Source organism: Argentina silus (genome assembly GCF_951799395.1).
Source record: "Argentina silus genome assembly, chromosome: 3".
NCBI lineage: Eukaryota > Metazoa > Chordata > Actinopteri > Argentiniformes > Argentinidae > Argentina > Argentina silus.
In genome coordinates this window covers 23,338,863-23,354,934 of record NC_139657.1, presented here as the reverse complement: position 1 = coordinate 23,354,934, position 16,072 = coordinate 23,338,863, and the positions used below count along the sequence as shown (strand labels likewise).

At 41.7% G+C, this 16,072-nt stretch overlaps 1 protein-coding gene across 2 annotated transcripts in view; it reads right to left on the bottom strand.

The window, feature by feature from the left end:
- Window positions 1-4,699: 4,699 nt before the first annotated feature.
- gramd2ab (GRAM domain containing 2Ab) overlaps window positions 4,700-16,072 on the bottom strand; it is a 32,900-nt gene continuing 21,527 nt past the window's right edge. Inside the window, exons 4-12 of one of the 2 annotated variants that reach the window (XM_083667040.1) lie at window positions 15,815-15,887; window positions 14,064-14,167; window positions 11,781-11,879; window positions 10,403-10,474; window positions 10,064-10,126; window positions 8,450-8,609; window positions 7,097-7,193; window positions 6,471-6,578; window positions 4,700-6,150 (exon numbers count right to left, since the gene is read on the bottom strand). In XM_083667040.1, the coding sequence (XP_083523166.1) occupies window positions 6,102-6,150; window positions 6,471-6,578; window positions 7,097-7,193; window positions 8,450-8,609; window positions 10,064-10,126; window positions 10,403-10,474; window positions 11,781-11,879; window positions 14,064-14,167; window positions 15,815-15,887 (825 nt within the window). In that variant the 3' untranslated portion in view covers window positions 4,700-6,101. The remainder of the gene's footprint in view (window positions 6,151-6,470; window positions 6,579-7,096; window positions 7,194-8,449; window positions 8,610-10,063; window positions 10,127-10,402; window positions 10,475-11,780; window positions 11,880-14,063; window positions 14,168-15,814; window positions 15,888-16,072) is intronic. The other variant, XM_083667041.1, reaches the window with a different exon arrangement.

Below are 16,072 nucleotides of genomic sequence, written 5' to 3'. Positions count from 1 at the left end.
GAGGCAAGTCAACGTAAACAAAATTAGTTCATATGAATAATTCCAAGGCCTTTTTTGGTCTTTGCATGGTTTTCATTCTCATGCGTTCCTTGCCAAGACAAATCGAGGGGCCTTTCTGTAAATGTCTTTTGCCCAAAACCAAACAGTTATGGTATGTTCCTGTTATTTCTCATGCTTAGGACATGAGTGTGGAGAGGACATCTGATTGGTTGATTCCCACTCACACAGAGTATCACTTGTGGACATAGGATGTACCATGGGTTCTAAACATAATTAACCAGACTGTCCAAATACCCCTGAGGCAATATTTATTCTCAAGCATCCAACCGTAGGATGAGGCAGCGCTCTGTTTTGGAGAATAGGGAGGCATCTTCGCACTATATCTACATTAGGAAAATAAATACTGCGGAGACCAATGTTTATCTTTTGCGCTGAGGTTTAGCTGCGATGTGAGAGATATCTTTCCTGGCCTTGGCCCTTGTAGTTCATACGTGGGGGTGTTTGGGGAGGGGGGGAAGAGGGAGGACATACTGTATGGACGGAATGTTTTGTGGGGAACATTTCTGATCCTCTCAAAGGTCTACACAGGACCATTAAGCTGTCCTTGACAGTGCCTGAGTGTCTTTACCTGAGCTAAAGTGATACTTATACCTTAATCATCACACAGATTTGTATTGAGCACCCCCTACTGGCTTGGTGGTCTTTCTACTTGCACTGGTCATCTGGGGTATCAGACAATAACATCAGCATGGTGCTTTTGAGGAGAAAAACCTAACTTTTACAACCCTCTACTTTAAAATGAGCTCAAGTGCCCTTTAACACTGATACTATACTAGATTTATCACTTGGAGCCCAGCTTAGTTAAGGTTAAGGAAAGGTGGACTTAGAATTCATACACTGACACTGAAGAGTAGCAGGAAGGCAGTAAACCAGCTATAAGATCAACCTTTCAAAATCCCCCCCTCTGTTTCTACGAATTAGGGTTCCTTTGGCATGCTCCCACACACACACACAAGGAGGCCATCACAAGTTGAGTTTCTCATCTTTAACTCATTATCGTCATATCTAGTGCCAGGAGTTTTTCCTAACCACATGACTTGACCAGGAAAAACTCCAGGCCCCAGGCATATCAGATACAATACAGGAGTTATCACATCAATTCACAACGTAAATAAGTAAATAAGTCGATAAAACCAAGGAAGCCCTTGATCAAACCAACCAGTTTCCCGATACGAAGCACATGACTACTCATCACTTGCTGTAAACGAAAGAGATAAAGAGGCTGTGAACTGAATTTAATTTTTTATCCGCTGTCTCGCTCGCAGCAGCCTCATCTCTCACAGACAGACGGAGGAGAGCAAAGGTCCGTCGTGGAGGAACATTCCAGAAGCAGACAGGACTCCGGGGAGTGCTAGAGGCTGAGACGAGGCTTCTATCTGCTCCCTCCGCCAGCACATTCCCATTCCCCCCAGCTCTGCACTGTCCTGTCTATCCTTGCTGACCCTGGAACAGCATGTCCTCATAGAAGTATTACTGTCGTGTGCCACATATACACAAACCTGCTAACCTTAGACCAGCTGATGTCCACTACACATACTGTACCGCCACACACACGCCACACAGACACAAACACACTGACCATATGTCAGCTTAGCCACAGATCTCAACTCTCCCATTATACTGGCGCACAGAGGTCACTGATTCATTGAGGCCAGGCTCAACTCTCACTTCTATAGTGGGAGAGTTGCGATATTTAGCTATTAGTCATCCTTGTGAGGAGACACCATTAGGCCTTAGACAGCTAACTGGCAGACAAGGTTTACCTCCATGGTATTTCCCCCGATAACTGTTTTATTGCAGCACATGTACTGGCCCCTGACACTCTGAAATACAGTGCCCTTCGTAAGTATTGGGACAGTGAAGCATTTTGCCCTTGAAATCAAACAGTTATTATGAGGTTGAAGTTTTGATTCTCAGCTTTTTTTTAGGGTACAGTATTTGTGTACATATTGGTTTCACCATTTAGATATGACAACACTTTTTATACATAGTCCCCCTATTTAATGGCACAATGAAAAAAAAGTATTGGGACAATTGGCTTGACAGGTGTTTCTGGTTAGTCAGGTATGTTCTTGTCACATCATTTGAGCAGGCATAAGAGAGCTGTCAATGTCTAGTCTTGATTCTCAGCTTTGCGTTTGCTTTTGGAGTCTGTTATTGGTGTCTGTCAACATGAGGACCAAAGAGGTGAAAGTCAAGAAGCCATTATGAGGCTGAAAAATCTGAAATAATCTATCTGAAACATAGCCGAATCAACATTTTAGAATATCATTAAAAAGAAAGAAAGCAATGGTGAGCTCAACATTCGCAAAAGGCTGGTAGGCCTAGACCTCTTCAGTGGATGACTGAAAACACCCTCATATACACTTTACAGTTATTCAGTTGGACCCAAAATCAGCAGGATATCATCTAGGAATTCCCCTAGAAAAGCTAAATGTTTCAAAATGAACAGCTTCTTTAAGATACTTCAATTACTATCGTACTTACTACTTTAATTATTATTATTATCTAACCCTATACTCACTTACATCTTGTATTGAAAGAGTTGGTAGCAGTCTGAAAGAGTATGTCGGCCATTTCTCTTGAGAAGCAGACAGGTGTACCTTCACAGCAGCACCTACAGTTCCTCTCTCCCTACAGCTGGAGGCTCAATGAGGGAGACTGCTAATGTAGCCTAAACATTATCATTTGTCATCATCAATGACGAATGAACCTCATCTTCACCTGTGCATATCTGTACACATTGTAGCTGCTTGTGGGGGAGAATGGCCTGTGTGTGTGTGTGTGTGTGTGTGTGTGTGTGTGTGTGTGTGTGTGTGTGAGAGAGAGAGAGAGAGAGAGAGAACCACCCACACAATAATCCCAGAAGGTCTCTGACATTAAACAAAACAATGAATCAAAGCTGACAGCCCTCCCTGGTCTTTCTCTGATGCTAGGTCTGTCTGCGGTGCTCCATGCTCCATAATCACTCTTTTATATAATGGTGTCAGGTTACTGCACTAGGCACCAGAAGGTATCCTCTCTCTCACCTTCAAGAAAAATGACCTGCTGAATAGTTGTGTGTCATGCAGATAAAAGCAGGGAGGGAGCGCTTTTGAAATATCTTTACAATGTTAGGGCAACGGGATTTGAGAAAGGCCAGAACATAACACAAATGTAGTAAGATTGATAGATACAGTACATGATTGACTAATTTTTTAAATAGTTTGCTAACAGCAAAGTGTTGAATTAAATTCTGTTCAGCAGCTACCATATGTCATAATGATGGTCACTTGTCTTTGTTGTTTCCTCGATACTGGTGAAAGTATAACATCCTAAGTTAAGGACAAGCCTCATCAATGAAATATGTATTTCATATGTATGTAAATGATTACATGTATTAGAGCGCCCCCTGTGGATCTGCTGAGTACTCACAGCTTTGATTGAGTTTTGAACCTTTAGTCAACAGATTACAGTAAAAATACATTTCAACGTTTGCAAGAAAATTAAGTTCAGTACTTTTCTGGATGTGGAATTGATTAGTGTCAGAAGAGCCTTAATATAGAGATAACAGGAAATGTACAGTACACATGTAGAAATGATGGGTCGATACAGTTACAGGATAACCAATGGGCTGCAGTAATTCACAGTTGGCAGAGCCGCACTGGGCCGAGGATGAATACACTATGGATACAAACCACAGGACTGCTAATAATGAAATCTAGACTTACCGCTGAACTTTCCATAAGCCCATGATAATAACCATCTACATCAACTTAGTTTGATTTCTGCCATGTTTTTCCTGAATATATGTGCACAGAAGAAGTGGATTGTATTACCATTGGGTATGCAATGTTTTGTAACCGATAGTGAAACCCCTGCCATTTCCCCCCGACTTTGTCAGTGCCTCTCCTTATGTGCAAGCCAGTATCACCGGTGTGTTAGTGAAAAACCTTCCCTGCTACCACCAAAGGAGTCTCTCAGTCACTGAGGGGGGTAGTAATCCAATAGTCCCACACATCTAGGTCCTTAGCTGTGAAAAAATAAACTAACAGTACAATCTGGCCCTGGATCTATCCAACAGGGTCTCTCCAATGTAATCTAAACACTGATGATTATGGAGGACAGAGAGTTGGATTTGTCCAAGTATTGAACAAATATACCATCAGTGCCTCTCCCTTTGAACTTGTGTAGATAATAACCAATGCTGCCCTTTTCTCCCATGTAAGTGTATGAGAGCATTTTCAGGTCTCCTACATTTCATAGTATAGCTCAAGTAACACTGCCTTCCTTTATAGAATATAAATATACTATCTATCCCTACAGTGTATTTCTGTGTGAATGTGATAACTGTTTTGCAGAGGATCATTATGCAAAGCTGTTATCATGGTCATACTACTAGACTAATATACAGCACAATACATTTGGACAATGGTTTACCCTCCTATAACTGTAATCTTTTCTAACTAAACTACCTGTAACACCCCGTACATCCAGTGATGTCAGCACTGCACAGAGAATACCCTGTGGTCAGGAGGGAGAGGACAAAGGAGTGACACAATGTTGATGTTGATTGCTGACGTGATTGCTTCCGGGTTTTTCCATCCTGCAAAGAGGGAGATCCGTTCATAAGAAGAAATGGTCAAAAGGTGAAAAGAGGCACAGGCAAGGAAGGCTGTTTTATTAGTCACCGCTGTCTTACAGTCACTGCTGCTGTGACTCCAGTAACTATGCTCAGATGGGTCCAACACACTCATCTCACACACACACATATGCCCACCTTACTAAGAACATCATGCCTGTCAGACTCAAGTACAAAATTGCACACACAAATAAATACATACAGACTTGGCTAGAAAGCACACTCGAGGCCAACACATCTTCTTCGCCTATAGCCTTGGATACGCTTTTCAGGTGCACCTAAAAGTAGTAGTAAAATGTGGAGGCCATTTTTCACAATGGATTTATGCATCAGCTCCTATGTAACTCTCCTATGTTTCTCCTTTTAAACCTCTGAAATGCATGATTAGATTTCTGTACATCACTGAAGTACTTGTACATCACTACACAGACTTCTCTCCTGTCATAACGGTACATTAAGGACAAGTGAACAGCAACAACATTCATTGTCAACCTTTCATAGTTCTCTTTCCACAATACTTTCAATGCTTTCTTCTCTAAAGCACAGTTCCCCTCTGATTCATTAATGCAAACAATGTCATTGACAAAGGCTTTACAATTCAGTCAATTCTAGTGTTACAGGTACATGCAGCGGTTGTTGGTAAAGTGGAGAATCTTCTCGCTGCTGTGAGATAGTTCTAGCCACTATAGAAGTCCTCAGATATGGTGAATGCATACAGCACACACAAACACGACGCACGCACATCAACCACTTCTTTCGTGCACTCACCACACATACACTAACAGTACCATATGTTCAGTTTGCAGGACAAGACAGCCATCAATCTAGCACAACACCTCACAATTCTCAGATACTCTGATAACTTCCATTGAAATGTTTATAATTCTTCACTAGTGTTCAAGAGCAAACATGTCTCCATGACCGTGCTCACTCAGTAAACATTGTTGGGCAGGTGACCGTGCTTGTTCGGTCATGAGAAATGGTTGACTAGGTCAGGTTGAGTTCCTGATTGGAATGACTTGTTATGTTTAAGTGCCTTCGCAAAAGTGTACGATAAACATCAATGCAAGTGCCTCTTATTTCTGTTGGAAAAAACCTTGGAGCGTAGTCTCTGAAATTCTGGATGCAGAGGAGTCAAGTTATTTTACTGGAATTGTAAAGAGCCTTGGCATCTACGTGAAACGAGGCCATCAAAGTCAAGTTGTGTGAATTTGGCACAGCCCCATCGACATCTACTCTGTAATCCTCTACTTTCAGCACTCTGTCAAACCCTCTCCTCTCGACGTCCCAGTTGCAGTTTCTCGTCCAAGGAGGCTTAGTTTCAAATAGGGAACGAAAAGAGGGTTTCTTGGCTGACTGGGACCCCCTATTGGGCTGTCTGTGTGAGTGCATTTTCGCTTCAGTCTCATCTGTTTTTTTCTCAAGTCATTGTCTTCTCATTGGAGAACCAGCAGGGCACTTCTCCACACCTACAAAGGGTGTAATATAGAGTGAACAGGTAAATCAACTGAGACTCTGTTTTTGCCCCAATTCCCAAGGAGAACTCTGTGACTGACAGGCCGTCCGTCCAATGGGGACGCAGGGTGCAGCAGGGGTTACCTGGGAGGAGAAACATGCACGTGACGTTGGAATGGCAATAGCAACAATCTCATTTCATCTCATCTTGTAAAAGGAATGTTATGCAGTATATTGCAAATATATGATGACAGTGGAAAAATTGCATGCTGATGCTGAAATAGGGGCTGAGAGGCTGGGGAAGTGTGTGTGTGTGTGTGTGAGAGATACTCACCTCTCTCTCATGGGCATTGTGGGGTGTGTGTTGAGAAAGGAGAGCTGCTGCTCCAGACTACACACACGGAAGGCCAGGTAACAGGAAGACATGATGAGCAGGATGATACTGAGGAAAACAGGATGACATTGGAAATGAGAGGCTCCATAGAAATCCACATTTCCTCAGTGAATCCACACTACTGTACATGGAGTGTGGACTGTGGATGAAATGCTCTTTTAGTCTAATGCAAAACTAATCTTTGGATGTAAAAGTTATTAAAACCAGGGTAGTCGTATGAAACAATATTGAATTGACATTTCCAAGAAAAGTAAATGACTGAAAGGCACAGTAAAGGTTGTCAATGCGATTTTCAACTTAATAATCAGCATAATCATGACCAGCAGGTGGCAGTATTAGTACTGGTAGTGTATGACCGCTTTCTCAGACGAGTGAGTATAGAGAACCTCATCTTTCCTGCCTCCCTTCCTTGAGGTAATCACCTATCAGATAGGTAAAAGCCATATGGCGGGACCCTTGGTTTCACCTATCCAGCTGAGTTAGATCAAGTGATTACTTCAAGGGAGGGAGGAGGGAAGACAATGCATTTTTCAATGTGTTCAAACAGGGCCCTGTTCCATACTCACAGAAGGATGAAAAACTTGAGCAGCTGGTACTCCATGTGGCCCAGCTCTGACACTGGCTCCGTCAAGAGGATCTTTTCTGACTCCAGACATCTCTCTGCTTACACCAACACAAGACAACATAACACACAACGCAACATACACCCAATCAGCACACTTACAGTAGCACATGGTATTAGATATTCAGTGTGTGTGTGTGTGTGTGTGTGTGTGTTTGTATGTATGTGTGTGCATGCGTGCGTGCATCTACACTCAGCTTTTCCTACAACCTTGAAGGCATCCCTCATTCTCCATCTACAACTACAGGCAAGCCCTGAGTAAAACACATCAAAACCTTCCAGGAGGAGAAAAAAAAAAAGTAAAACTAAAGAAACAAAAAACAAAAAAAGACAGCTGAGGTATTTGGGCTTGAACACAGCAACTAAGGTCAGGTAGTTATCAGAGAAAGTATTTAGCTCTAAACCACAATGGTTAGGGATAGACTATCACCTGTGTAATGAATAACCATACTAGTCCCAGTTATCAGTGTGAGTCAACAGTGACAGTGACTCAAGGCTAGAGGGTGACAGTAGTGAATTGCTATATTGAGCACCTGGCAAACAGCTTGCGTGTGGAAGAAATAAGAGATATTAACTGATAGTCTCTTATTTAAAGATAAAGAAAATCAGGCACCCAGGCTACAATACAGATGGGTCTATTCTGGGCCTGCCAACTCTTGTCTGTGGGAGGTGTGAAGTGCAGAGACATGACAGGGTGTGTGTGTGTGTGTGTGTGTGTGTGTCTGTTTGTGTGTGTCTGTTTGTGTGTGTGTTTGAAAGCGTTGACAGTGTGATAGATAACTGGCTACCGTACAAAGGTGGTCAGGAGTGAAACCAGGTTGCCTTTAGCCACAGAACTGGGATCAGATTACCTTGCCTCACATTCTAATCTTAACCATTAGGGGGTGTGGAAAATGTCTGACCTTGGACTATTGGTTAGAGGCAACATCTATTTACTCCACTGGGAGAACATGGCTTTATTAAAATGACCATCTTGAATGAGGAAAATTATTATGGTTCCCACAGTAAGAAATCAATGTTCATTGATTAAATTTAATTCAAAAATGCACTTTGTTTGTTTGATGTTGTTTTTTTACCATAGCTCTAGAATGATGTCATCAGCCGAGACGGATGGATGTCTTGAATTATGAGGTCAACCATTGAGGTGATGGTGAGTGACTGACACTCCCCACAATGCAGTTAGCATTGACGGATTGGACCAAATACAGCCTGGGACAATAATTGTTACTGTAAGTGTGGTGTGGATTGGAGGGTATTCATAAGTGACAGGTGAGTGGTGGGATCTGTTAGGTCTTACCCTTGAGCGGAGCCTCTGGGGGGTAGGGGGCGTCCACTGCACTCAGGCTGCTGGTAGAGTTCCCCAGGAGGTCAGGCAGAGAGGAGGACACGGACGGGATTGAGGGCTTCCTCCTCCACTTCAACACTGGAGGGAAGTCGGTGACCACGGGAAACTCATCCTTGACAACAGAAGAGTTGAGAGGCAGGCTATTGCTTGGTCAAAGTATGTCAAGTATGCAATGGTTAGCCCCCAAACCCCTGCACGATCACTCCGCTCTTCCACCTCGGCTGCCCGCCTGGCACCGCCACCTCTACGTGGATGCAGCGGCCGCGCCACTCGGTCACGGCTTTTCACTGTCCTGGCGCCCCGCTGGTGGAATGAGCTTCCCCCCACTGTCAGGACTGCAGAGTCACTACCGATCTTCTGCCGTAGATTGAAAACCCATCTCTTCAGGCTACATCTTAACAGTCCTTCCTAAGACCTCTTCACCCCCACTACCCTCCCTGTACTAACCCTAACCCCAACCCTTGAGACCTCTTCATCCCTGTACAAGTTCTCTCCTGTTAATAAATAATTAAAAAAAAAAAAAAAAAAAGCCTTACAACTGCCAATGGCCCCTGGTGTGAGCATTGATTACTTTGTCTTATGATGACTGTTGGATAGATGATTCACTTACTTAAACAAATGTATTTGTTGTAAGTCGCTTTGGATAAAGGCGTCTGCTAAATGCCATGAATGTAAATGTAAATGTCAAATACTTGAAAGTTAGCTTGGCATGCTATAGAGGCTATTCCATTAGATCTATTGTACGAGACAAACAAAATCAAGTGCAAATGAATCTCTCAGTGTCAGTCCAGTATTCAAAAGAAGAGCTGTTTCAACTCCTAGTAGTTGAGATCAGGAGTGGTATAATCTTTGGACAAATCCTCATTGGACTGTGAGTGGTGTATGAAGGGCAGTCGAAATGGCTGAGAATAGTGTATTAGGATTGAGTATTTGAGGTTAGTGTGTGGTGGTAGGGCTTTTAGTTGATTGATAGGGATATCATTGCTTGTCTATCTCAAATGAGCCCATTGTTTTCTTTGAGTAAATACCCAGCAGTGGGATAAGTCAAGAATGCCAGTCGGCCTGATTGGAGTTGCCAGTCTGTTAAGCTTCTTAGACTATGACGCTTATCATGCTAATGACGTAAACTACACTTAAGGGGTAACAACAGTACAAAACAACAGTTTATAGCAGTGGCGGTTAGCTTATCTCTTCACACTATAACAGACATCATGTTAGAGTAGTGTGCTATCAACAAGGAAGGGACAGGTACGCTTCAACATTCATTACAATGTATCTTACTGCTAGGAAAGCCATGTTGAGCTACATAGGCCAACAGTTAATGGGGATATGTCAAACACCAGAACCCAAAGGCGAGACTAGCCAAACTCTCTGACTAGTGTAATGCTAATGTTACATCAACTGCCCTGACCTCACATTCACTATAAAGTACAATAATATATGCTTGTTGTCAGCCGGTAAATAGACAGTTGCAGATTCATCTAGACTGTGTAAACAATGTTGTGTAAAGGAGTAGCGTTGCTCCATAGCTGTCCTACTGTAACGTGTGGTAAGGCCTGTGCTCACCATAGATAAAGAGCTAGGTTCCTCCAGGTACTGCTTCAGGCTAAGGCTCTTCTTCCCATTCACCTGTGGAGGAAAATAAGGTTAGAATTAGCAACATGGAGGATGTGTTTGGTCATTGGTAGAATACAAAGTCCCTATGATAGTGTTATCAGTCTATGGTTTTCATAGAACTCTAACTAACTCTAATTATTTGATATGACCATTGACATGTCTAATCAAAGCAACTCACAACTACCACAGTGTGGCCCCATGCTGGAATTGAACACACAACCTTAGTGTTTCCAAATTGTAGCATAATGTTCCAACCAGCAGAGCCATCTGGAGGACCTCATGTCTTACCTGAAGGTGTGTACAGATCCTCCTGAGAACGTCATAGACACTGTCTCTGGACAGCAAGGATACAAACACATACTGCAAGAGGAGAGACAAGACAGTGTTAGAAAAACACAAGAAACGTTGGTTCTACTTCATTACTTTTATAGAAATAGTGTCCGGCTGAAACTTTTCTTAAACTTTTTTTTCTTTTTTCTTCTTTTGGCTCTATACTACAAAAGTCTGAATTTGAAATCAAGCAATTACTATGAGGTTAAAGTATAGATTCTCGGCTTTTATTTGATGGTATTTGTGTAAACATTGGTTTCACATAGTACTACTATTTTTTGGCGCCAAAAGTCATTTACTCACCGGATAACGTAATAACCAGTTAAAAATTTAGAGTTATTACATATTCCGTTTAACAAGTTTATTATATTATCCGCCAAGTTATTACATTGTGAACAGTTATTACATTATCTGGTGTTATTACATTATCAGTTGTTACGAGCCTAATTCCAGTTCAATTCTTACGAGTTCAATACAAGTTCGGAACACACAGTGTCTCATATTCTCACACTCATATTCTCAAAGCAGAAAAGATTTTCAAAATTTTTAAAAAAAATAAACAAAGAAAGAAAGAGTCATAGTATAGAGGATGGACTCATTATTAACACGCTAAAGTTGTGAGAAACGGAATCATCAACACAATAGATCATGTTTAAATCTCCATACTACTTAGAATGTATGGCCAACACATTGCTTCAATCTATGCGGTATGCTAGTGTGGATATTGGTACCTAGCCACAAATCTGATCTAATGTGCTGTCACTGTCCTCTAAGAACCATGTATGACCACAGGTGGCTGCACTTTTTGAATCCCTCTGTGGAACAAGCCAAATGGATACCCTGGACCCTCTACCTTTGGACCCCTCGGTGGGACTGGATTGCTTCATTTGGTGTTTTGACTGATATTAACTGCCAGCCTGTGTTCCCATGAACCCTAACATTTGCTGACGAGGCTACATTCTGTTTGGTTCAGTGTTTGTAGACATGGTATCCCATGTGGCTAGCTGTTAGCATCAATGGCCTACTATAGATCCAAGACAGTCATACTGCAGTGGGTATCTAATGATGGTTAAAACAATGCTACGTCATAGCTGATTTGCCTTGTATGACAAAGTAATAACAAGTTGGCTAAAGCAACATTGGTCACTGTCCAGAAACACCGCTCTGGGTGTCTGCAGATCAAGATGTAAGCAATATAGCTACATCTCACCTACTATAAGCCTGATTAGATTCCTTCATATCTGCAAACATCAGAGTACCCAGTGGGGCATTAGGGGTTGTTTCTGGACCGGGCCACAGCCGGGCAGCCATGCTAGCTGGTTGTGTGAGTGTGTACCTTCTGACTGGTGTCTGTAGTGATGGCCAGCCCATTAGGAACCAGGCCTGCTGTCCTGTGTTTCTTCACCAGACGCACTGACACCACTGGTATGGCCACCTAGAGAACAACAGAGACATGGTCACCCCTGCCTGAACCAAAACCTCCCTTAGTCCCATGGCATCTAAGCCAAGGCGCAACATTGAGAAACATTGAACAACATTGTTGGTTACGTATTGTCACTTTCTGCAATAACATTATTTGGGCATTGTTATTGCACATTGAGAGACACTAGGCATGGACACTAACAGTGCTGTGACACTGTATTCACCACTGTACTCTTGAACATAGTGAAGAGTTTTCAGGGGATAGCGCATCAATAGGAAGGTAGGATAGTGAAAAAACATCCCAGTAACTCAGCTGACATAAGCCATAAGAACTCTAACACCAACACTCAGCCAATTATAGTCTACTGCCTTATTGTATTTGTTTGTTTATTGTTGTTTTATGTAAAGTGTCTTTGAGTACTGGGAAAAGTTCTATACTTTCTAGCTTTGTGCAAAATAAATGCAATATAAGTAGTCCCACCCAACCAACTAGGAACTAGCTACTGTATGTGACCTTTATGCTACATGAACATACTGTGAGTTGTGCACCCTAGAACCTGAACCTTTGTGCTAACCTAAAGAGTGGCAGGGGGCAGAACAAGTCAAAACAAACATTCAGGAAAAAAGGGAACAAATAAAGGTCTAGTCCAGCTGGTGTGTACACACACATTTACACACGATAGCTGGGTTCAGTGTGCTTTCTCCTCAGACACCAGTTCAAACTGCTGGTTATTGGGTCAGGACTTTGAGCTTCAAGAGCATCCATATTCAAATAAATAATTTCTAATATTTCTTCACTCAATACAGCTGTTTTGTTATTTAAAAAAGCATACACTATGATGATGGTACAGCCCCAAAGCATGGCCAAGTCAGGGTCAATTGGTGTCAGTTCTTTTTTTTTTAAAAAAGACAATGTCTGTAAATGGATAATATATTGGTCGGCTGACCATCGGCTGTCAGTCGATTAAAAAAAATTAGTTCCTATTAGCTGATTAATCTACAGATATTTATATTATTTTTTGCCTTATTTTTCACCTTGCTATTGAGGGATGAGATTTTCTAAAAATGTCTAGACAACAAACCCAGAAGTGGTCCTTTAACAATGATTGGAGGAGTAATAAGGTACTTTATGAGTTAACAATGAAATGATGGCCTGCAAATCAATGGTGTGAATTGCCAGTCCCAATGCCATAGATGAAGACAAATAGGTGCTACTTGCTTGAACCGATCTTCCTTAGTACAACACTGCTGTACACTTTGCTACAAACAATTTAAAAAAAAATTGTCTACTAAATAATTTGTTGATTAATCAGTCAGATTAATCTAATATACTGTACTTTATAGCCCCACACTTCACTATATATCTAGATTTATAGTAGTTTGGGTCAATGCAAGTTGTGCACCTATTATAAGTCTTAAACATACAAATATATTTTCATACTTGACCTTGAGATATCTCTCACTCTTCTTTTATTTGCAAATGTAATGGAAAGGAAGGTGACGTTTCCTTTACTGTAAATGAAGTCAAAAGGTTGTAAAATTGTTTGCTGTTCGATGAGTAACCTGCCTACTGAATTACTTTATTGTGCTTATTTCAATATGGGCATAAAACATGTAATCTCACCTCATCTTCAACATTTACCTAGTAACGTTTTTTTTTCTTTTCCCAGCACAATTATTTGAGCTGTGAAACATAAGCAAACACGCGGTTTCGACCTTGGACTTGACAATAATAGAGAGAAAGATTGAATACAGTGAGACACATTTGCATTTCTTTGTGTTCAGGATGATGAGTGCAAAGGACAGAAGGAGAGTAACCTTCAATAAAGGCTCCACCAGACATCTTTATTCTCTATTCAAAGGGGACCTTTTAGCATTTGAACAGAGGAACATCCATTTAGTTTGAGGGATCTCTAGTCAATAGAAAATTGGGAGGTCAAGTCCATGCAGAGAGAGAACCTAATGTCAACTGAAATAATAATACCTATATTTAGCCTAGCTAATTCAATGTTTATACAGCTATTTCCCTCTTTTGAGTAGGAGTCCCTTTATTGTTTGAAAAGAAAAGCCATTTTGTGTCAAAAGTTTGAGCAGTCATTGCAATTTTCGCCCATTGGGAACTGAGCAGAGAGAGTGTAACTGGAAGAGAAGAGCCAGGGGAGTCGATGGAATACTGGCACAACTGTTTTGCGCTCACCTTGATGTCCTTCCCAAAGAGGTTGGCATAGAAACACAACCAGTTGCGGGAGATGTAGAGGCGGCCCTGCAGTAGGATGTCTCGGAGGAGAGCGCAGGAATACACTGGGAATGGAGAAAAGACACGGATAAGACTGGGAATACACACACCAGTCGACTATGCATGGAACTGTGAGACTGAGATTTGTTGTCTTCAAACTAGCACACACAGCGGGAACAGTATGAGGTTGAGGAGCGAAGTGTTGGTGATGATTTCCAATAGCATGCAAACCACTTTCTAGAAATGCATGTTCCCTGATATATTTCTTCAGTTTGTGCACAGAAACATAATACACACATATGAGAGAGCCTGGACCTGCCTGACAAGACTATGCCATGCTTGCTGTACACAATTTAAAAATATCCTTAGGGGCTTTATCACATGTTGTAAATACAAAGTGATCATGGTACAATATCTTAACACAATTTGAAAAGCCCAGTGACTGTATATGTGATTGGAAAGCATTTATCTGCATGATAAGTTCAAATGAAACCACTAGGGTTTTGAAATATGTAATCATGACCAAAAATGCATGAAATACAAACATGAAATAAACAGGCCAAATGAAAAATGAAATAAACAAAGAGAGAGAGAGAGAGAGAAGGAGAAAGAAGGAGAAAGAGAGAGAGAGTAGCAGCTGGGTATTGTGGAAGGCCTACTGGGAAGAGTTGAGAGCTGAGTGTGATTCCAGTTCAGCCACGTGACTAACAATCATATGCAAATGAGAAAGGTAATTGAGTGACTGAGTGTTTGGTCTAAAACATTCTCTTTTCTGCCATATGCTTTTTAAAACTGGAGTTAAATGAATCTCAACCGCAATGTATGCCATTAGATTCACGGTGATAGGGGTCTATCACCCACCTTTGCTGAAACCTCTGCTCTTGATGAACTTGCTGGATTGTTCTCCTCCTATGTAGTATTGGAAATGTTAATTATAGGTGACAACCTGGACTGGTTGACGTATTTATCAGATAAGCTTAAAGATGTATGCAGTGATTTAAACTTGACACAGTTAATATCCAAGCCCACATGGCTAATTTGAAAAACCCTGGGAAATCTACCCTGATTGACACTACATTGACAAATAGACCCCAGCTATACAGTGCCCTGCGTAAGTAATTGGACAGTGAAACATTTTCTTCTTTTGACTCTACACTCCAAAAGTTTGGATTTGACAGAAACTACTTTGAGGTTGAAGCAGAAACTCTCATAACTCTTGTAATTTCTGCATGGTGAAATCAATATGTACAGAAATACCACTTGTTTTATTTTTTTGCACAGAAATAAGTCATGCTTCACCTTCAATAGGAGGAGGATTGTGCAGGTGACACTCCTCCCTGTCCTCGATTATGGTGATACAATTTACATGCATGGTTTCTCTGCGGCTCATATGCAGGGATAGTTTCCGCACCCACCATTGTCTTTTATATCAGTCTGTGGGTTGGAAGTCTTTGACTTCAAGAAGGGCCTATCATTGTTTTTTATTTGTATATAAAGCAGTTCTTTTAAAACTCCCATTTTACCTCAAATCATAAGCAGGAATCCCCTGAAAAAGAGACCTTGGTCTCAGTGGGAAACCCCTGCATAAATAAAGGTTTAATAAAAATAATAATAATGCACCCATTCAGGACTGTGGAAAGGCATTGGAAATATGGTATCAGGAATGGTTCATCCCTGGATGGGTGGTTCATGTGTGATTTATCTCTCCTTACCTTTCATCAATATCTCCTCCTTGGGCACGGTCTGGAACAGCTTGTGGTACTGGGAGTTGTACTTGCTGACAGTCTGTTTAGGGGGGGACAGAGGAGTGGGGTGAGATGGGAGAGATTCCTCTGTGCTGTATGATCCTGCCCCTGTTCCTCTGTCCCTGAGGAGTCGGAGCCCAGAGACAAGCCCAAGCCCAAAAACACACACACACACACACACACACACACACACCTACTCAAATGCATGAATGCATGCACACACCC